This window comes from Platalea leucorodia (assembly GCF_965183815.1).
Source record: "Platalea leucorodia genome assembly, chromosome: 2".
In the NCBI taxonomy this organism is placed as follows: Eukaryota; Metazoa; Chordata; class Aves; order Pelecaniformes; family Threskiornithidae; genus Platalea; species Platalea leucorodia.
In genome coordinates, this window is record NC_138824.1 from 85,430,484 (window position 1) to 85,453,994 (window position 23,511).

Here is a 23,511-nt window from a genome sequence, read left to right on the forward strand (position 1 = left end):
AGAGTGAAATTATCAGGTAATGGGTTAAAAGTTGGAATTTGGACCACGTACCCACGCCTACAGCTCCTAATTACCACAAGATGCTGTAAAGGCCAGAAATAGAAATAGATACAGAAACAGATCCATCAACAGCTCTGAAATTAATGAACAACCAGTCACTTGAAGCTGGAAGAATACGCCCAGGTCAATGTCACTCTACACATGCTCTGGTATTTTCTGTAAGTATTTGCTCATAGACACACATGGAGACAGAAAACTAGTCTGGACTGGCCAAGTATGACCTTTTTGGCACTCCCAGTGCTCAAATTGTTTCTTTAACTAAATCTTTTACCTGACCAACTAAAACTGAAAGGGGAGAAAAACCAGCAAGCTTTAAGGCACATAAGAAACCTGGAGAAGTAGGTGTGCACCCACATGCCTGACCCAGTGCCCTCCCCCCCCGCCATTATTTGATGTAATTGGTCAAATAAAATATTACCCCCTTGCTATATCTCATCTTTTTGTATGATTAGCTCATGGCTAAAAAAGCAGTATCTTAAGAGAAGAACATACAGCATACTTCTGATGCCTGCCTCCGCAGGTGGACATTAGACAAGCCACCTGCTGTATTTCAGAGTGATTCTGGAAACATTCACTTGCTGCTCATTAAGTTGCACCATAAGCTAACCGGACAATTATTCGCAAAACATAGCAATAGCCTAGTTCTGGAGAAAACCTTCTTGAATTTATTTTTTAAAATCTCGAAAGTCTCCTGTTTACCATGAGAGTATTTGCTCCACAATGAATCTTTACATGTGACAAGGCCTGAAGTTGTAAGAAGTGGTGCAATGGATAGCGAAGCAAAAAAAACCCAACCCCAAAGTACCCCAAAGGCAACGTATACTATTAGTTCCCTGAACTTTCGAATATGAAGTTAACATTGCCTCTTAGATCCTAAAGGCAAATATCTGAGCACTGCACAGCATGAATTAACTTCAGGCCCTATGCTTACTCGAAGATCATACTAGCCAAAGTCAAATATGATGCTCCAATGCCAGTACTCGTATTAAATATTATCTTTTAAACAAAAGTAAGATTGTGGCCAAAATGCTTTCCTACTTCTCACCCACAAAAACACACCTTACCAAACTGAACAGTATTTCAGAAACAAAAAACACATCTCCTAACACATTTCAAGAAAAGAGGTGCACGTCCCACAAGCTTTAAAGATGCACTACCACCCTCTCTTCTTGTAAACTTTTTAAAGTGACAGTGGTTTATATGCCATTCAAATTCTTTCTTTCTATCTTCCCTTCAGTTCTGAACTTTATCTTTCATTTTCAAGTGAGTATGTAAACACTAAAAAGACCAAAGTACCACGAAACCCCACACAACCATCATACAGAACCTGATATGCCAGGATCTCTCATCACAGACCGATCAGGCTAGAAACTGAACATACACAACCAGAGACTCCGTATTCTTTTGAAACTGGCTAAACAATCGTACTAAAAGCATGAGAAGGACTGTGACAGCATGTCCTAGATCTTGCCTTAGGATAAAGGGGACTACTGTAATTTCCAACGAAGACACTCCTTTTGTTTAGTGGAAAGAAAGTGTTCATTTGTTTCAATGCGCCTCCTAAAAAGTGACGCACGCAATACGATTTCCTCACAGCAAGACTCAAGATGCAATACGCAGCGTACAACGGCAGCAGGCACTCGACCCCAATTAAGACTCCCAGTGTAACACTAGAACCACAATTTAATCTATACAGAATTTGTAAGCACGTTGCTAAATTCAGGTTTTAAACATCTCACCTAGACCAGCAGTACAGTTCCACACCAAAAGCAAGCTTTTCGTAGGATGGTCCTGGGTAGCAAGTCTGTCTATAGCAGAATTGCTTGAATGAAGTGAAGGCCCTACAGTTCCCGAGTCAGCCATCCAGGTGCTTCTAAAAGGCCAGGTCATGCTGGAGCAGAGGTGCCAGGAGCTGCTATGCTCTGGGTTCTGAATTTCACCAAGTCCTCCTGCTTGACTTTATGGGATGCTGTCACTACGAAAAATATGAAGAACTTTTTTTTTTTTAACTAGGAAGGAATATTATTAGGTTCATAGTGCTGCTTGTGTTTGTTGTGTTAGAGCAATAAGTGACTCATTGGAGGAGTTATAAGTAAATGTGCTTAGATAGTTCTTAAATATTAACGGGAACCCCACCTTTTTTTTTTTTTTTTTTTTTTTTTTTTTCTCTCTTTTCTGTGACTTTTGGAATTGAAATCAGATAACTTCCCTCTCAGGAGAAATGGCCTCAAGCCTGCTGCTGGCTCTCCTTTGATTCCACCCTTCAGATCAGTGCTTTGACAAGTACAAAATTCTTGCAGTATCTATCTACTATGAACCTGAAAGAAGTATCTTGAGAGGAGTAACTAAAAAATGACCAGAAATTGTATGGGATGGGCCAGCCTGAACACACAGTCTTTCAGAAAGGCTACCAATGTTTAACAACTTGCTCTCCCCTGAACAGAACCATCTTCAATCTCCTTTATTTTCTGGAGGGGAATTGGAGCTCTTCCTAATGCAAACAGCCCCACACCACTAAGCCCCAAACAAGTAAGACCTTGCAGATAGAGCAGAGAGAGAGTAGAAGTAGTTAACTCTCCTATAAACAGACCATAAATACGTGGACTGTTTTACATGCCTTTTGGGTGCCTTCCAGCATCTACAACAAAGATGACGGAAGAAACCCTATGCAGAAAACGCAAAGGGCAGGCCAATAATGGTAGTTTTCTCTATCAAGGAGGTGCTCTTCCATTGCCATTTCACCTGTAGTGAAGGGAGATGTCATTCCCCACCCCTTTGTAAGGGATTACCCAACTGCCATGGCCACTACCTCCCAAATCTTTGAGGAGGAAGAGCTAAGCAAGGCTTTCATAGGTTGGGTCACGCAGCAGACAGGAAGACGGACACTGACCCTCGCTGGAAAAACTACCCAGCTCGCTATTCTCTCACTCTGCCCAAAAAGATAAGGAGCAGCAGTAAGCTTTTCATTTGACTGTCTTCTAGATGGGGATCAACCAGAGGCTGCGAGGGACACGTCAGAGCATGGATTGCTGCAGTGTCTGTCAAGAAAGAGAAACCAGAAACTGAAAGTCTCAACACCAAGGCAAGTATTTGACAGAAATGCAATCAAATTAAAAGCTCAGCTGTAATCCAGACTTAAAGTAAAGATTTTGAAGCCTGCAATATTGAAAGCCATTTATCCTGTCCTTAAATGAAAAATATACAATGGCAACTTTTCTAGTAGGTAAGTTATAATAGCTGATTCAAAGGCTGTCCCATGTGGTTCCCACCCCAGCCACTGTCCAAGCAGCACACAAGCCTGGCATGTTCTTGCCCATTCAGCTTCCAGGCAAATCTTATCACCTCCAACAGCAAATGCCTAGGGAAGAGTGTAAGAACAGAGAAGCATCTCCCAGCAAATCAGCCTGAACATTTCTGAACTGCAACAGGACTTCACATGTCCTTTAGCCAATGCTTCCCAGACTGGCTTGAGTACCATCACCACAGGCAGAGGCACCCACTGCTGCGCTAGGCCACACATTCACTCATTTCTCTGATTTTTCTACTAAACACCTTCAACCTCAAAAGCACAGCTCCCAGTCGGCAGCTTCATCCACCACCCCCAACACTACGGGGGCTGGAGCAAGGACATCATGAAGCGCGCAGCGCAACCCTGCCCCATGCTCCAGCACCGCTGCCCCAGCGCCAGAGAGGTGCCCGGAGCAGAGTTACAGCTCTGCCAGCACAAGGAGGTGACTCCCAACTCAAGGCACAGTGCCTCAGGGCAAGACATATATGTGACAGGTTTGAAAACTGTGAGCTAGAACGGCTATTTAACTCAACCCACCGGCTGAGGCAAATGAAACTCAGTTGAGGGATTTCCAAATGATTCCCTCTTTTAGACGCCACTTCAGGTAACAGATCAATGCAAATGACCAAGATACAAATTTCCATCCTCAGTTTCCTCACTGCTCTCCAATATTCCATGAGTGCTCTTTTTGATTACAGACCCCTTCTCCTGGGCTTTTGTCACACTCTGAGCACCTTCCACATGCTCTGAATCTCCAAAGTATTTTGTAGCAGGTCTGGCAGCACCCCCAGACCACTGCAGCTCCAGTTGCACTGGCAACACAGCCTGGAGATGACACCACCAGGGAGATGATTTTCCACCCCCTCCTTCCCTTTCTCTCTCTCTCTTTATCCCATGCTATGCTTACCAAATTTCCTGATCTGGTCCACAGCATCTCCCCAGGCAGCTGTGGCAGAGTGACTGGGAATGGTGGGCAGCGACAGCGGGAGGCAGCACCACACACCCGCACTCCTGCGGAACGTGCCACAACCTGAGCGAGGTGAGCTCCGATGCTCCAGTTTGCGTGCTGAGAAACAGGGTCTCCCTGGCATCAGGAGCACCCCTCTGGCCTCCCGAAACTGCAGCTTTAGAGAACTTCTTGTCCTCCTTCTCAGCTTTAGCCTTTTTCTTTGACACAAGCTGGGGAAGGCAGGCTTTACACAGGTCATATTCCAATACCGAGGATCATTAACAGACAACCAAGGCTCATGCTAGCCAAGGTAACCGTCCCACACAGGGGCAGCACACAGGCATCATTCCCCTCTGCTTGTTATACAGAATATCTATCCTTATATATTTATGAAGAAATAAGAACTATTGTTCCCCCATACACTCCCAGTAGGATGAAGACCTTTTACAGAAAGTACAGGCCTACCTGAAGCATACAGTACTTCTTAAAGGACCACTAAACAAATTTTAAGCAATTCCTTGGGACACACAGAAAGTATTCCCCTGCCCCTGCGTATCTGAGCAATTGAATAAAAATAACCGAGTAGATCTACTGAGCATGGAACTTAAGCTCAGTGTGCTCTCATTTAAAACTAACCCATTTCATGATACTAATTAGCAGGCAATGCCTCACCTTTGCAGAAAAACAGATTACAATGCCGACTTGGAAAGACTGAGCACGATAAATCTGTATCACATAATAATTTAGGTGTTTCACTCTCAAATAAACACTTTTTTAACACAAAGAAAGCACAACCTGTAAACATATTGACGAGCCACTTCTATAACACATTGCATTAAAGGCCTTTAACACATGTCCATTATGGAGCCTTAAACGTCACAGCATCATCCCCAGCCACTTCTGCCTTTCTGTTAAATCTGCTCCTGTCATAGCCCTAGTGACAAACCACAGCTTCCTGCCTACTGAAAGCTCTCCAACACGCACAAACCGTAATGAAGGCCTTTGCTTTTTCACCTTAAGTCACAAAAACACCAGAAAACCAAAAGAAACCCTTTATTTATTCAGAATGGGCAATGCCACACAGCAGCGCTGCCAGGAGGCTGGGAAGTCCGGGCTGCCTTCCCCAGCCACACCGGAGAAATGAGCCCTTGTTGGAAGACTCCCAGCACATTTCCTCCCTTCCCCACAGACAGCGAGCGCCTGCTGCCACCTGAGAAGAAAAGCAAACCTAACTGTGTGCAACCACATCGATCGCCAGCTTGCTGCGACACCAACCCAGCCTATGTTACCTCCTGACAGGTGAACACCCACAAGGCAAGACTGCACCAAAATCAAGCCCATCGCAGTGCAGGCAGGAGAGTTGGTTTGATCACTCTTACAAAAGCGGTGGCAGAAATACCAGTTATTTTGCTGAAGGCAGATGTGGAGGAGTGCATGGACACTCATTAAGACAGGCAGCTGTTTATCACTATAACAGGGTGTGCCTCTAAAGGAAGTTAATTAGTTTCAGCTCACCTCATCAACACCAATATTAAAAAAAAAATACCAGAAAAACCCTCATAGCTTCTGATTAGTCCTGCAGAGTGGAAAGATGAAAACAAGGGGAAAGACTTAGTCATCCGTGTTCTCTGCCCCTCTCTGCCCAGCCCAGTGTCTCACAGCCTGCCACAACGTGGTTTCTGTCACCAGAGATCCTTCCATGCCTTTTGCATATTTCTTTCCCTCCCTTCCTGGCATCCTCTTCCACGCTCTTCCTCCAGCCGTCCACACCCAGCACAACTTTCACGAAAGATTCACTTTTCCTTGAGGCCCACAAACACACAAGGTAACTGGGTAATTAAAATCTCCCAGCAATTTGAGTAGCCTTTGTTTTAAACTCTTGTAATTCAGGAACTTAAACTATATTTACAAGTGACTTGGGGCGTTTTAAGAATTGCAATAAAAATTAGGTGTTGATGTTCTGGATGGAGTTGGGCCAAGTGAGGAGGCTGCTATCACTGATTCCTCCTGAGACATTACTGCCCCCTCAGATGTGCATGAATAATTGTGCATAATTAACTAAACCAACAGAAGCAGCATCAGAAAACAGAGATGTGGCCAAATCAGCACCGATTCACCAATACGACTGCCGCACAAAACCCATACTGCTTTATCATAAGCAGGCTAACCGGTGTAAATCCGTGCGTGGCAACACGCGCGTTGCCAGGAACGGGGGCTGCTGGTACGTACGCCTTGCTCACCGCCGAGGAAGACGCCGTCCTTGCAGCAGCGACCGCCAGCCGCGACCCCAGCCCCGCCGCGCCGCGGGTTTCTGGCCGCGCGAGGCCCCTGCCCCGTCCTTTGTTCCCGGCCCTCCCAAACCTCCCCGGACGCCTCAGCTACACGCGCGGTGCCGCGCAACACGCGCGCAGCGACGCGTGTGCGCCGACACACGCAGGCGGCCCACGGGCGGGGAGCGGCGGGTTACGGATGCGGCTGCTGCGGGCCCCCCAGGCGCCAGCAGACCCGAGGTGGGTTCGGCAGAGTCGGCGCTGACCTCCCGTCCCCGCAGCACCCGCCGCCGCCGGCCAACACCTCCCGGGGCAGCGCGGGGAGGGAAAGCGGCGCCTCCCCCCCGTCCCCCCCGGGCCGGGCAGGCCGGCAGGGCCGCCCGTGGGCGCAGCGGGGGGCGGCGGAGCTTCCTGCAGCCCGGCCCGGCAGAGCCCCAGGGCCCGGCGCGGCCCGCTCCTTCCCGGCCGCCAGGGCGGGGGATGGGCCCGTCCGGCGGCGGGCGCGCAGGCGGCGCTGACAGGGACAATGACCGCCGCCGCCCCGGGCCCGCAGCAGCCGGCTCCCGCTCCCGCTCCCCCCCGCCCTGCCCGCGGCACGGGCCAGGCCCCCGCCCCGCCGCCCCCCAGCGCCGGGCCTGCCCAGGCCCCACCGAGGCCCTGGGGCCGCTCGGGCCCCCGCCTGCCCCCGCACTCACCGCCAGCGGGGCCGCTTCCGGAGCCGCCGCCGCCGCCTCCCGCCGCTCCTCCGGCCGCCGCCGCCCGCTCCGCCCCGAGCAGGTGCCCGGCGAGGAGGCGGGGCGGGTCCCGGCGGGCCGCGCCGGCCGCAGCTGCTCCCCACGGGCGCGGCGGAGAGAAAGGGCGGGCGGAGGGCGGGCGGCCCGGAAGAGGAGGGGCGGGCGGGGCCGGGCGGCGGCGGCGGCACCTCCCCCTTCCCTCACGGCCGCTCCCCGGCCCCTCGCCCCGCTGCCGCCCCCCTCGCCGCCGCCCGGGCCGGGGGCGCCGGGGGCGGGCGCTGGGCAGCGCAGCGCAGCGCAGCGCAGCACCGCCCCGCCCCGCCCCGCAGCGCGCGGGCAGGCGCGGCCCGCAGGTAGCGCGGCCCTGGGTCAGCCGTCAGGGGATGCCGCTGCGAGGCTCGAGGCGCCGGTAGCGAGGCTTCCGTGGGTTTTTCCACGGCTTCTTTGCAGGTTCCCGGGGCGCCCGCCTGGGCGCGTGCTGCAGCGCTCTCCTCCCCCGGGAGCCGGGCCCGATCCCAGCGCGCCGGACGCTGCCCTTCCCGGGCCGCCGGGCTGCCCTCCCTCGGTTGTCAGTCGTGACACCCAGCAGGCCCAGCAGCTTTGGCGCTGGAGCGAGGGGTTTTTTTTTCTTCAGGAGCTGTAAACAGCGGGAGCGCGCACCGGCGCTTTGCTGAAGCCCTGCCGAAACAGCCCGTCTTCTTACGGTAGAAAACCACCGCGACGTAGATTTAAAGATCATGCAAAACCGCAGGTAGCAGGAGACACTGGCGCCGTCTAGATTACATTAGGCATCCAAGGCTGTTGGTCAAGGACCGTGAATACCAGTTTGGTGCATTGTCAGATCAACTCATTAATATAAATTTGATTCAGATCAGATGCAGGCACACGCTTTTGTTTTAGCCCAAGCACAGAATTGATGTTGGTTTTGTATTTTTACAGTGGCTGCAGGAAGATGAGCGATACCTGATACGGCATCATTACAGCAGCACAGGCAGACGATATCTGATCTGGTGTAAAGCTTGCCAAAACCAGTTAGCCTGTCAACATTTTTTTTAAAACAAATTAATTTAAGCCCAAAAAAGAGCCAGAGCCAGCATTCTCTGTTATGTAGTCTTCACATTTCTGATCCAGCTCAGAGCCATAGCGCTGTGCTTACTCGTATCGTCAAACCACGGCCCAACAGGGGGAAGTTTGATGTTTGTGTTTGCAGGATAAAGAGCGGAGAGGAAGGGTTACCTACTGCTGGCCCCTTAATTAAATGTACTTCAAAGAGGTGGTCTCAGTTTCCTTATGTTCCCAATACCAGCGTGGGCTGCCAACTTTGGCTGTCCTTCGGACCTTTAGCTGCTGACATCTTCTTGCCCTCCTTTTATAGGACTGATCTTTTAGCAGAGCATTATCTCCCGATCTCCGTCTTCTCAACTTTGGCAGAGTTGCTCTAGGTGGGACTGAGAGACCCCCCCTTCACGGCTATAAATCTGGTTGCTGTCTTTAAGTGTCTGCGGGGTCCTGCTCGGTTCCTTAGCCCTTTGTAGGCTAGCTCAGACACGAGGAACCCCACATGATTGACATACAAAATAATTTCCTGCATCCTCAGCAAAACACTTGGACATTTTCGTAAGAGAAGCATATAGAAGTGTAAGATTATTTTTAAATTTAGTAGTAGTGTCTTCACAACTAAAAGGGACTGCAAAAAATTTACTGAACTATATGGCATAGAAATACAGTGGCAAGCTGCACTGAACAATGCTTGCTTCCTCTTTGCCTTGTAGATATTTTTGTTAATAGGAGCTCAGAGCGAGAACTGGGCAGAGCGAGCTTTACATCGAGCAAGCGAGACTGAAGCGGGCAGATGCCGTTAACCTGCACTTTTCCAAAGAAACCCAGGCTAGCGTGGGGGGCTCGGCCAGACAATGCCTAGCACAAGCTTGGCACAGCTCTTCCAATACGCGGGGTAATCACTGTATGGGCAGCTACGGCTTCATTCGCAAGACTAGGAAAGTCAAACTAACAGAAAATGAAAAGATTTGGGTTTATTCCCTACTTCATCTGGTGTAGTGGTCAGACAGCTCACTTGAAGCAAAAACTGGTCCAAAGACATAACTACGGACAACCCACTCCCATGTGCATGTGATAAACTTCTACATTACATAAATTAAATTATTAAGCTTCATCATTAACCTCTTTATTTGAATTCTCCTCAGGTGGTCTTGATCCAATATACATTCATCCTGATAGATAGCATTAAGTACGCAAGGGTCTCAATGGTTGGGACCGTGTAGTCAAACAAAAGAAGAACTTAAACACACTTTACAAAATAGATTAATATTCAAAAGCAGTGTCTATCAGTAGTTCCACAGCATCATTATCCTCCATCTCTAAATCATGAAGGCTATTCTATTGCACAAGACTTGGCAATTACTGCTTATTAAGACTAATTATTTTAATCTATTTCCATGTTTTTTTCTAATTAAGTAGCATTAGAATAGGGAATAGCTTTCATATTCCTTTAATGTTTAATTTAGTAAACATTCCCTTTAGAAAGAGCATGGCTGCGGTTTGCATGCTAAATACTTGGAAATGATGAATGGAAGTCACCTAGAATTCAAAGGCAGACGCTAGCCCTCCATAGCAGACAGATCCTGCGTATCTGTTCTTTCAAGGAGGTATTTCGTTTTCCACATGAAACATTACTATCGGAGCTGAACTTTGCTGAACGGTATTATGTTAATTCTTTTTTTTTTTTAGAGTGGAAATAAAACTTTCCTTGATCCCTGGCAAGGTCAGGCACAGAAGCAGGCAGAGCAAGGGTGCCTGAGCCGTGCTGGGGAGCGGTGCCTGGGCTTTCCCGCACTGCCAGGCCCACCACCCCAGCAGCCGCTGCTGAGTGCCTGTTCTCCACCAAGGTGGACCAGATAAATGAAATGAGAAGCTCTTTGTAGGGAGCGGGTTAGCTTGGCTGTCATGTACAACTCATTTTGGTGTCTGCAGACAGAGCCCGTAGATGGCAATACTTAAAGGGGAAAAAGCATCTTGGAGCAGTGAGCGAGGGGCTGGTGGAGTCAGCATCTGCAAAGGCACGATCCACCGTCAAGAACTGCTGTCCAAGGGTAATCACGGTTTTACCAGCCAACCTCTCATCATATCTCAAGGGAAATGTTTCGTTCATACTTCGCTCTCCTGTTACGCCTCCTGATAAGACTTGCATGGTTTCATTAACTTTGATCTCCGCTTTTGGAGGAGTTTCACATTTATGCTTTCTTCTTCCACTTCTCACCCACCCCTATCTCTTAGCACATCCAGGCATTTTTTTCTTTGTGTTATATCAAAATACTTTCGCCAAACCATGAAGCATGTCTCCTGTCTTGAAATGAGAGCGAGCCGCCTAATTGTTTGCAGGCACGCACACTCGTTTGCTTCTTCTAATAAAACAAATAATATTTCTATCATTCAGTGGAAGAAAATTAGCTAAACCTCTAAGCCCCCAGCAAAGGAGTGAAAGCTGTTTCTCTTGCCGCATAGCAACTGAGATACCGGTGCTTAGGTCAACTCCTGAGGTTACTTGTCAAAATAACTTCAAATCTGTAACGCCTCATCCAGACAAGGAAAGAATTTGGTCCAGGACAAGGCAAAAACCCCAAACTAGTTCAGTTATAAGAACTTTCTTCAACAGCTTCCTGTGGAACTGTGATATTTTTTTCAGTCTAGGCTCAGAGCAACAGATAACGATTCCCTTCTTAATTGAGGAAGTAAGGCCTACATTATTTAGCTGTGAAATTTAAGGAAAGCTGTAAAGTAATCATTTAATTAAAACCCGAAGGAATGTGAGAGGATGACTGACTGCCTGACTTGGCTCCGATAGTATCACCAAATTAAAGAGAGCCTTTAGCAAGGCTGGGCTCTCATGACATAATGATGCCCGTATGTTTTATGTATGAGGTTATCATGACTTTCCTGTAACAACATGTGAAAACCGCGCCGTTGCCGCTAGGCGTACGGCCCGTGTAAACTCGGTAGGATTTTGGCAATATACCAGCGAAAACAATCTCAGTGTATGAATTAACACCAATGTGTGTCATAAAGACGGTAACAGGATTTTAAATGCAAAGGCTTTGAACCAGGCTTATCACCCAAGAGGCCACAGCAGATGAATTTGAGGAGGAAGGCAGAGGCAGAGAGAAGCTGCACTTCTTTGCCTGTGCAAGAGCCAGATCTTGGAAAGGTGACAGAAGGAGAAATTGCAGTGAAACAGCAGGATGAAAAGTCAGGAGGAGAGATCCAATTTCAAAATGTCCAGCTTGAGAGGATGTTGTGGGCATAACAGATACTAATTTGTTTGAGGAATTTTAATAGTAATTGCTTGGTAGTAAATATTTGCAAAGTATCTTAGCATTCTTCAGCAACCGTTACCTTCACCCATCCTGCTTCCCCTCCCTCATTCCATCAACTCATTTATTTGCTAAATCCACCAAGTTTCATTTGCTACAGGACACTTTTTGCCCTAAAAAAATGGCACTGACCCAAGAACATCAGCATAAATAAACCTTGTAAAAACGTAGGTTAGAAATGCAAATGTTTCTTGCCAAAAGGAAAGAAATTCTTCACCTGGGGAAGTTTTAGCCGTTTCTGACTAGGATTATATTCACTGCCCGTGAGCCCCCGCTGCAGATATTCAGTCTCCAGAAGGCTCCTTGGACTTTTTGTTTCTCTGCCAGCTGTGGCGTGGACAGTCTTTGTCCAGGCACTGAGAGAATGAATGCATTCCAGCAGGCGACCACTAGAATTTGTATTCTCTTGTGTTTGTGTATTTGAACTGATAAAGAGGTTTAAGAAAAGAAAAAGAAGAAAAAGGAAAGAGTGAAAACTGTTCTTGAGATCTCACACCAGGAAGATTAGGAGTAACTCCACAGAATTTTGGTATAAACCCCCATAGCTCTGCATATGTAAGGTGCTAATAATGATGTTTTAGACAATGTTGTCACATGTATTTTAAAAGAGAGAAGTTATACTGAAAAGGGATGTGTGAACATAATGTTAATATGGTGTTACAGATATTGCCCTGATCCTGCTTACTGTGCTGCTCATGTATTGAATTTGGTGCAAGTGGCTGTTATTTCTAGAAAGAAACGAGGAAATACTCAGAGTAATTTCCCTGATTGTGAACATCTCTCCCACCCATTAATTTTGTCCTCCAGCTATGTAATTTCAGGTTCTTGGGTCCATTCCTGTACAACGTCAATCACCTACAGTTGCCATTGACTTCAGGTTGTTCCTTTTGGATACAGCAAGAAGACATGGGTGATAATGCACAGCTTCTGGCTTGAGCTATTCATGCAATTATTTTAAGAACTTATTCTTAGAGCAAGGACTTTGTAGATCACGCAGCACATGGCTTACCATTTCCTTCTATTCATTGAATCTCTCCTGCCTCATAGTTGTTTTTTCTCTGGAAATCATTAAGGCTTGAGTCAGCAGGGATACGCATCTATTTTTTTTAAAGCTCCGAAGTGAACATCACACGCTAGCTTCCAGAGCCATTTATTTTGATCCTGAAAATTGCAGGGCTCAGGTAATCATCGAACCCACTAGTTTAAAAATATTACTACCTCAGTCTTGAATCACTAGAAATACTATAAAACGTATTGTACTTTACTACAAGCTGGAGAACAAACAATGCTACTGAGATGAAAACAAGTGTCAAAAACTACTCTGGTGGTCAAGAAACCATTTTCTTATACTTCATGTAATTCTTTTAAAAGCTTAAACATCCTTTCTTTTAGTGTTTCTGCCTGCAATTTTAAGGGCTTTTACGCTTAACGTGTTGCTTCAACAGACATGTTAAATTGGCCAAGTGAGTGAATAGCATCACCTACTCTTCAGCTGTAGGAGATCATAAGATAAATGATGGGATAAAAAAAGTGGGGGAGAGACGAACATTGTGGCTGGTGGTGTTCTGGACTGGTATTATTGCCGCTTACAGCAATAACAAAAATGCATCTGAATATCTTAAGGTTTCTACTATTTTTAAGTGTACGTATTCTGGAGAGACTGAATGAACTTAAAACCTGTTTTTTGTAAGATTAAAAAGAAAATCCAGAGAAAATTGCATTCAGTCATAATATACCTTTCTATTTTCCAGATTTTAGCATAGTGGCCCAGCAGTAATAAATTTTTAATATTGATACTGAAAACCAACATCCCCAAATGTCAGGTAACTGCTATTTATATATATTTGTGCGCGCGCGCACACACACACACACACACACACACACAGAAGCGGCATAGGCGAACAACCACTCTCCATGTTGTTTTTGGAGGCAACCAACAGCTTGAACAACTTTGTTCTAGAACGAGAGCAAACGAAGAGAGTTTTCCCAGCCTCTACGTGGTTCTTGCGTGGGGAGGAAAGGGGAGGAGCAAGGAAGAAGTCCCGCAGGCCACTAAAGCAGGAGAAGGAGCAGCGCATCCCCACCGATTCGTTTCTGCCGCTTACAGGACAGTCTCCCTCTGGTGCAGGATATGGGCCCTGGCTTAGGGTAAACGAGAAATAGACCTCACGGAGTAAATAGTCTTCAGCTCCTGAATATTAAACTATTCACAGTTTAATATGGGGAAGGGACCACAGTTTAAACCTTTATGGGAAAGGCGTCTTCTACTAGGGCTTCCAGGCTGCCTTGCAGCGCTGCAGCCCCAGAGGTGACCTGGGACCCCGCGCTCCTCTGACCGGCCGTGACCGACGCTGGAGAAGGCCACCGCGCTACCTCGGGGTTGTGGAGCAGTAGAAGAGCTGTGGTGCCACACTGCCCATGCCTGAAATGCAAACGGGGCGGTGGCAGGGGGGCCTGGGCTTGTATAGGCTGGCGAGGCTGGGACGGTGGCAGGGTGGGAAGCAGGGAGAGGTGCTGCTCCCTTTAGGAGAGGTGGCAGAGGGAAGATCCCCACCCCGCCAGCCGGAGTAGCAGCCTGTGCTATTTCTGTGGCTTCCTCTGCACGTATAGTTTGTACAGTTACAGGAGAGAGGATGATCTCCCTCCCCTTCTAGCCCTTCCTCGCTAGAGGAAAATGCAGCCTGGGGGTCCGGATCCGCCCCTCGCCGATGACATTTTGTTTTGATATGAACTCGCTGGGGAGCCAGGAGGCCTCTGCTTGGGGCCTTCGCCGAGGCCCGAGACAAGCTTTGGGTGTCATTTCCCTGGGCAACACCACAGAAAGTGCTGAAGCTAACCAGAGAGCTACTGTGATGACCAATTACCTCACAGGTATTATTTATTTATGTATTAGAAACTTACTAATAGTTATACTAGTTATTGAAAATAAATCTGGGAAAGGACAGTCACAGTGTCCGATTCTTCTTGGTGTGTACAATCCTGTTTTGCAGATCACTGTATTAAAGTAATCTGAAAAAAAGAAAATCCATTCATCTATTTATAAAGCCATTTATAAAAATCCATTCAAGGATCACTGCTCTACTCTTTTTTTCTTGCTGCTTCTCACAGGTTGATTCTCAAGTGCTTTACAGCAGAAAAGCTCTACCAAGGACTTGTATGAATCACTAGTGATCCTTCACCACACTTTCAATACCACTGGCAAATTAAAAGTAAAGCTCATCGCACAGACTTGACTCACAGCAGCAAACACTGGTATGGTATTGGTATGAAAAAGTTACATCATCAAAAGCAAAAAGTAGAAGCGATTTTAACCCTCAGCTAACAGTACTTGCTCCAGATATTCAGCCAAATTTGTAAAGTTACATTTGAAACCAAATATAAAGGAGAATATGCAATATCTTTCTTCATGAATACTCACTTACCATGCTTCCTTTAATCTTAGTAAATAATTGAGTGGACAAAACAAATGAATGATTCAAGAGTTAGTAAGAGTGAGATGAACTGTCACCATAGAAAGTATTCATATACTTCGTAATAAAAGTAGATTCTCTCATTTTTAATTGACTGAAGTTATGATTAAAAAAAAAAAATTAAAAAGTTGTAGAACATTTCCTCCCAGTGTTTCACTAGAAAACTAACAGCAGCTCCAGGCTGGCCTCTTTCTAAGCAGCAGCACATGCACGTAGCTTGAAGAGAAGTTCAGCATTTATGTTACGGGTACCCTTACAGAACAGCTCCTGCACACTCAACAGAACAGCACCTACTGGTCATGGCTCCCAAATTTTCTTTTCCTTGTTTTCTTTGCCAAGTAATACCCCAGAGAGCAGAAGCTGGGGCTGCAAACTCACTTGTATGCTGTCGCTAGCACCCTGGATGCCACAGTTTGGAAGTCCTCACCTTAAGGCTCTTCTGCCACCCATCTGCTTTTCCTCTGTGTATTGGCAAGGCCTCAGAAGGCAAATTAGTATATGGCAAAGGAAACAATGGTGAAATATTTTGAGGCTCTGACAACCACTCCTTCATTCAGTATTACACCCTCCTTCAGAAAACACCTCAGAACAAATTAGCATACATGCATTTTTAAATTAGTCATATTTTTGTAAAAAAAAAAGCTAACAAACAAATTAGATTCATAAATGAAAATGTATTTCACCTTTATACATGCTATACAGGTCATGCAAATACAGAAATCTACAGGTTATACAATGACACCATAACAAAATATAATGTGACATTTGTCAGACACAATGTATCACAGCAAAACAAACTGGTTTTGTTTGTTTATTATTTAGGAAATAGATGAAGGACTAATTTGGAAGACACAGTACCATGCTACAGCTTACTGCACAGTCAAAAGAAAGTATTTCTCTGAAGTACACTGACATAAATAGAGCTGGATTGTTGTAGGTATGGTTTCTTTATACATCGCACATAATGTCATTGGTTACTTTCCCGTTGCTGGCTTTAAAGAGCACAAGAACGGGGCTACAACTGAGCTCAAGCTATGCTGTGAACTCCCTTAACATGTGAAAAAAACCCCAAAAAACCAACAAACAAAAAAGCAAAAATACCCACCACCCCCACGTTTTCACTTCTTTTGTGTTAGTGTCCAAAGAGAGTTGTATTTATAACTTATTCTTATAAGGAACTGGACAAAAGTGTCCTCAAAGCAGCACATGATCTAGCATAAAGTTATAGTTCACCAAGTTAACACTGTATGGCACATAATGTCTAGACATTATGCATCTTGATGTGGATTTTCCATACAGATGCTTACAGAACGTTGAGGCGGCTAGCAGTGCTCCCCGCGTCTCTCAGCCTTTGTATTTCTGCTGCAACATTCGCATCCTGTTTTGCTGCTGACTAAATCTTGTTTTGTTGAGTCTATAGGAAGACAAAATACTTCTCCACGTGATAGAAAGCCTGCTGGTATTAATCAAGTGTCTGCATCTTCAAAGATTAACATGTTATCTCACCCCCCCTGACCACTCACACTTGGATCTACTACAGCTATACTATATATATATATATATATAAAGGGATTACACTAGGCTTTTTGCCTACTTTGTTTACAGGTGTTACACAAGTATGTTTTCAAACACATAGTTGATAGTCGCTCCCGGACTAATTAATATTAACCAGTAAGTGCCACTAGTGACTGAAAGCATCAACGTAACCGTAACGGGATAGCTCCCACACTCCACAGTCAGTAAGAAGGCTCTTTTGATTCCAGCAGTTGTATATTTTTCAAGCCTCTTCAGCTATAGTTTTGAATTATACACCTGCATAAAAGTCGCCAGTAACTCCTTATTAAAGACAAAAAAAGGTAGGCACAAAACTAAAGTACAGTATATTATTTCATTTCAATGCACTGTGGGCAAACCTCAACATTATTTACAAGAAAAAGATGTCTAAAGGGATGTATGATAAAGCTTAAGGAAGAATTATTTCAAAATAAAATGCGCAGGTAAAAATCACAGTGAAGTGTTGAGATGAATTTTAAATTAAAAGAAGAAATAAGTGCTTTATTAGCAGCTAAAGCTCAAATTCTAATGCACACTCAGTCTTCCCTGAAACCATCAAGGCTCTAGTTCATTGGTTTCTACCAAACGCAGGCAGTTATTCAACATATTCCCTGGGAAGACAAAGTTATATTCAGCTCTGATTATTTGAAATCCAGTGTTCAAGGACTGCAGAAGCTTTTTCAAGGGACAAGCTCATATTTTACTGCCAGTAGCATCACAGGGATAATATCCTCCACAAATTGCTACCTCTGTCAATTAAAAAAAAAAAGAGAGAAGAATATCAAGTCAGCTATGCAAGTCAGATGACCTCAGTTTTGTAATTTAGAATACACTCTTCCAAAAAAAAAAAAAAAAAAAAAAAAAAGAATTGACTGTGGCATTGTACTTTGAAACTGTCAATGAAGCCTACAATGCTTTTTTCACATTGTTTGCAGGCTTTCCAGGATAAGTGATTCTACACCGTGCTGCAAGTATTTACAGCAGCAGCAAAGAGTAAGCAGCAACAATAACTACCATTTCCTAGACTGGCCCCAGTTTTCACTGTTTTGTTCATGCAAATAGGCTCTAAAGACTTATAGGAAAGGTACTGTAGTAACGAAGGAAAAAAGCAACTCTTCTCACTGTATTCTGAATGGATAAAGGAAATGTTTCCATTTACCGGATATTTTTGGTTGCTATGATACGCTCAGTTTGCGTATGATGGCAATTTACAAAGAGCTGCAAATATGAAAGATTATGCTGAATTTAAATATCTAGGAGACCAGCTTTCTTCCTCTCTCCACATATGCTGTTTACAACTACTATATTTTTCTGGGAAGCTCGTAAGTAATCACAGCAATTTATCATATCTAATATGTTTATCGCAATACTGTACCTTTATCTGTTCTGCTGAAAAGCGAGGTTGTCAACAGATAGAATTAAGTGTATTTTCCTGTCCTGGACTGTTAAATCCCTCAATCAAGTTTTTGTTACAGTCATCTAGGCTAATGGTATCACTGGACATCTTGGAGTACGTAGCTTGGCCTGTGAAATCCAAGAGATCTTCAAGAGCCTTGGAATTACTTGTCCCATTTTGGTCCAGAGAAACACCAGGCATGAGTTCATTCATGGGTGAATATTCAGGGATAGAGATAAGTTCTTCTTTTGAAACTGGGCTATACAAAAGATAAACAAAAGGAAGATGCAGAATAAGAGGTCTGTAACTCTTCATTAAGCAACAACCAAATTAATCTTCTGACTGTCCAAAAACTACTACTTATCTTAAGGCCAGCTGCAGCAAGCCTTTACCTAGAGTATGTCCCAACCCAAACAAAAAGAGGTCACCCTGTTCAGGACGGAAGGTCATACTTAATCTATATTCCTTAAAGATTAAGGTTTGTGGTAGCCGTGTGATGTGAACACTCATCTCCTAAAACACACATTTCTTGTAGTTTACTGCTAACTCACTATTTCAGTCCATGCACCATTCCCTTATTACTTAAATATTTATTGCATCTTGCAAATTATTGTCCTGACCCTGCAAACATTTACCTAAAGCACTTGCACTTCACAACTTAAAAAGTTATTCCTTATGACCTTATGATATACTTCAGACATTAAAAATCCTAGAATTTAATTTAAGAAGCGCTACTACCGGCTGATGCTTTGCCAAGACTTGTACAGCTAGTGCATTTCAGTTCAGAGAGGAGACGGCAGAGGAAGGATTTTGCAAAGATCTCTAACACCATGAAGGAGCGGTGTATAAATTGAGGGCAAAACTATTGTGCATCAAATCCTGCAACGCAAAACCTAGGGGGTGCCCAAAGACACTAGTAAGAAACTGGGTTTAACACAGATCAAAGAACATAATTTACCTAGTGAGACTGTACTGTGGAACTTGCTGCCAGATGAGGTCCTGGATGCAAACATTATCAGCAGGTTGAAAAAGCAGTTGGATAAACTCATGGACAACAGGTCCATCAGTGGATATTTCAAAGAGCAAGGCAGAGTTGTACCCTGTAACGTCCCTAATGTAACATTTCTGTGTGATCTTGGATTCCAGAAAGCGGTGGGCTCAGGTGCTCTCCCTAACTAGTTTGTCTTATTGATACTCTCTGAGACCAAATAATGGGCTAGATGGACTTCTGGTCTGTCCCAGTAGGGCATTTCTAACGTATTTATGCAGATTTACTGGACATACTGAAACAGTGTGAGAGGTTAAGTGGGCTTGCTGATTAAGGAAGCACCATATAAAAATTCCGTGTTTAAAATTCAGAGCTAGCTTTCTCATAGCAGTCTTAAATTATGAGCTTCCTTCTTTCCTGCACGTCCTTCCATCAAAAACCAACATTATTTAATAAACACAAAGTTATTTACTGATTTCCATACGTTTGTTCCAGTTAAGTACTTAAAATTTGAAGTTAATTATTTTCTTTATTCTGTTTGCATGGAGGGAGAAAAGCTCATGCATCATAGCTATGCAGTCCTCACACAAATTAAAAAAAAAATGGTGACATCTGACAATATCTACAGTAGCTACTTTCACAGAACAATCTGAAAGGTTTGGACAAACTTGTATAGAATCCGTAAGTAAGGACTGTAGAAGGATTTCAGAGCCCTCCCTTCACCCCCCCAAATATGTGAGAGTGAGATGAGGTGCTGTCAACTCTTGTCTGAAACAACCAATTTGCATCGTGACAGGAGTGGAGTACACCACCGTAGACACCTGACTGGCACACTGTGGGGCAGGTGAGAAGTAAAGCAGTCAACTATTAACAAACGGAACAGAAAACTTTGTGTGTGCCTAATATGAACTCCACAATTTCTATTGGCAGATACGGTCTGTACCTCACATCCATGGACTGAACCTCGTCTGTTGAATCTTCCATGCTGTTAGATTTCCCATCAACAGCTTCCAGCTGAATAAGTCCTGCAACTGACTTCAGTCCATTAGCAACTACATCTTGGGAAGGGATTACAGAGGCAGCACTTTCTAAGCTTTTATTTTTCAGGCAGGTTGCCAATCCATTGATCTCTGTAAAAGAAGGTTAGAAATTATGACAGTAGCAACTTCTTTATTTAAATAGTTTAAAAAAAAACACAAATCCTTTTAAGCTATAGATCGAGTAGAAACGAAGACTGACAATGCAGTAGGACTCAAGTTTCATCGATGACTCATCATACTATACTGTCAATCCTCTTTTCCACTCCAAAATTGCTCTTTATGCTACATCTTTTAAATTTGAGGAAACAGGAAGAGAATGTATTATCTTTTATGGCATGTACTGAAAGCCTTAGCCTGGGGAAGTAAACAAAATATAGATAAATGCCACATGTATATTTTCTTTAATAACTGTTTAAATACATATGCTTTTTTCATCAAGTCAAATTAAATATAAGATTTAGAGCAATGCAATAAAAAGCTTGCAAGCTTGGTTGTGTGCAAAAATTTTCTACCTACAAAATTTGAAGGTAGATTGCAGCAACCAAACCTATTGGCAGACTGGAACTTCTCATTTACAGAAATGCTATGTCAGTCACTAAAATGGAGGAGAAACTTTCTTCTGCTTCTGCTCACGTGGCAAAACAAAGTTGAGTCTCCAGTTTCTAACATTTGACACTGACGCAAACGTAGCTGCAGAGATGAAAGCAAAGAACCTGTGATAATACACAGCGCTCTGTCTGAGATTACAAAACTCTGAAAAGAACTAATTGTGAAAACAGGTCAGAAAAATACGGTCATTTTTACCTGGCTGGTTGAGAACAAGGGCCTTCGGTTGCTTTTCCACATTCAAAGTTGATGGTACCTCCAGTTTTGGCTCTTCCTTCTGTAATCAAGTAATGAGTCAACTGTATTAGAGGAAGGACTGTAAACTTCATGGAACTGATTGGATTCGAAACTTGTGAGACTGCCCAGGGCCACAGGGTGGTCAAAGGTCATCAACAGCAAGAGAGGATTTTTTTTTTCTTCCTTTTTAATTAGGCATAGTTTTTTTTTTTTTTTTAACTTTAAAAAGAAAACATTCTCTGAAAGTAACTGAAGAAACAGTTTCCTTAGTAGAAAACAGAATAGAAGTGAAAACTTGACTCTCTGTCACTTCCTAGCTGTACACAATTGCCTTGTTCTCAATCCTACATTCCTGGCAGGCTGAACACAAAGAGCTCAGTAACTAATTCACTGGCTGGTACAAAGCAGAAGACAGATCACAGCAGCAAACATTACAGATCCAGCATCCAGGAACGGGCTCTTACCTCCCTCACTATCTAGCAAGGTGGCAAGTCTGCAGTAGTTGTGTAAAACTGTCTCTGTAGCAGCGGCACAACAATAACAGTGACCCAGCAACAGTCATTCTCAGTTCGAAATGCAACTAAAATTTGGGTGTAGAGCGTACCTAAGTACGCCTACTAACGTGGAACCACTCTAGAGATTAATTTTCACATATGGGTTATAAAACAGAACAAAACCCCCCTGCAACCACACACTGTTTCATACCTTTATTTCTGGTGTTTCACTCCTCCTTGTTCTCTTCATTATTTCATCTATTCTCTAGAAATCAAAATAAATTGGAGGATGGGAAGGCAAACAGAATATTTAACACAAGAGACTGATAAAGGAGAGAAAAGACAGAAAAGACACAACTTTTGTCTACTGTCATGACCCTACCTGTCTTGAAAAAGAGAGAATAAATAAGAAAAATAAAGAAAACAAAAGACAGAAAACACCTGGGAGCTGGCTTTCACATATCAGTCTCACAGAACATGACTTTCTCAGTAGATGCAATTTAGAGACAGATGTTTTAATACCAGATGTTTGCAGTTATGAGTTGTGCTCAGCTCTGGAGCAAGACATTTATTTAAAACCAACAGCTATTATTTTCATCTAGTTGCTTTTCCAACTATTTCCAAATAGTTCGGCTTTTTGGAATGGAAGAGTAAATTAACTATGTGAAGTTATTCTTGCTGGAAATGTGTAAGGCGCTACCCTAAAATACGTTTTTCTTCTGTGTTCATTTAAAAAACCCCTCCCAACAAACCTCGTCTCTTTGCACTACTGTGTGAACGGAAACTATTTCAGATTTAAAGACACTTTGGTTTGGTATTCTAATCTGCAACTGCAACATGCCTCCAGCTGAGTGGTAAACAGTTAAAAATAACATACTGGAACAACATATAAGGAAAGATGACCTTTTATAATGAGACAGAGGTTCTGTAGCTCTGCAGTTGTTCTCTCTTTCCTGCTACAGAGCTGTAGATAAAGCTAAGTTATGCAGCTCCAGCCATTTCCTTGTGCGGTAGTGGCCAGACAGCCCTGCTGCCTCTGCATAATGCAACCAGGGGCAAGCCAGGTGGTAGAAAACCTGTTTGTTAATCACATTAGCTTTCTCAATTAATGACACGGAGCTTTTGTTGAGTAAGTTTTAAAACAAAGTCACTCATTTTCCTCAATAGTCTGTGATGTCCTGGGTTGGGCAGCAATCAACGTTTGCCTTGGCATGCCATTCCCTGTTTGTCTCAGGCATTTAACTTTGTGGGTAGAGGCTAATTCTGTGTTTGTTCTGTGCCTAGTAGAAAGTTGTTTGCCTTAGGCAATTCCACTTTGTTACAAATTTTGATGTCCTCTTTCCCCTAACATGCAAGTAGCAAATACCAAGTTAGGCATAAATATCAATCTGTAATCCCTCCAGATTATTATTTTAGATGCTATTGGGTACTTCCTGGGTTATGTATTTAAACAAGAAACGAAATAATTATCTTAAATGAGACGCAAATATCTACCTTCTTCCGCTCCAGTCTTTCTTGCTCAATTTGCTGCATGATTTGTTCCCTTTCAAGACGAAGTTGTTCAGCTGCCTCACGGGCTTTGATTTCTGCTTCTTCCCTCTAATCAAAACGTGTAAAATATGATAGGGACATTATTTATTTCAGGCAGATTACCAGATACTATAAAGTATTTACTTATATAAGTAAATGTATATGTATATATAAATGTATCTATATATATATGTATATAAAGTTTCACATTTGTGTTTGAGATGGTACCTGTTTCTCAAGTTTGGCTTGGAGCTCTTTTTCTTGCTTTTCTTTCAGCATTTGTTCTTCCTCAGCTCTTCTCCTGGCTTCCTCTTCTGCCTTTTTTCTAGCTGCTGCTTCTTCACGTTTTCTTTCCTCCTCCTTCTTACGAGCCTCTTCCTCTAGACGAAGCCTTTCTTCTTCTGCCTTTCTTTTCTGTTCTTCTCTTTCAAGCCTGCAAACAATATAACAGTATGTTTAAACAGTTTCATCTTGTTTAGCATGAATCCTATTATATGTATGGCATG

General features: G+C 44.0%; 1 protein-coding gene across 1 annotated transcript in view; it reads right to left on the reverse strand.

The window, feature by feature from the left end:
* Positions 1-18,119: 18,119 nt before the first annotated feature.
* The window catches only part of MAP7D2 (MAP7 domain containing 2), a gene marked incomplete at both ends in the record, with an annotated part of 85,816 nt that continues 80,424 nt past the window's right edge, over positions 18,120-23,511 (reverse strand). The window contains 6 exons of the mRNA XM_082304503.1: positions 18,120-18,369; positions 20,042-20,228; positions 20,943-21,021; positions 21,687-21,740; positions 22,970-23,074; positions 23,234-23,438. Of these exons, the coding sequence (XP_082160629.1) occupies positions 18,120-18,369; positions 20,042-20,228; positions 20,943-21,021; positions 21,687-21,740; positions 22,970-23,074; positions 23,234-23,438 (880 nt within the window). The remainder of the gene's footprint in view (positions 18,370-20,041; positions 20,229-20,942; positions 21,022-21,686; positions 21,741-22,969; positions 23,075-23,233; positions 23,439-23,511) is intronic.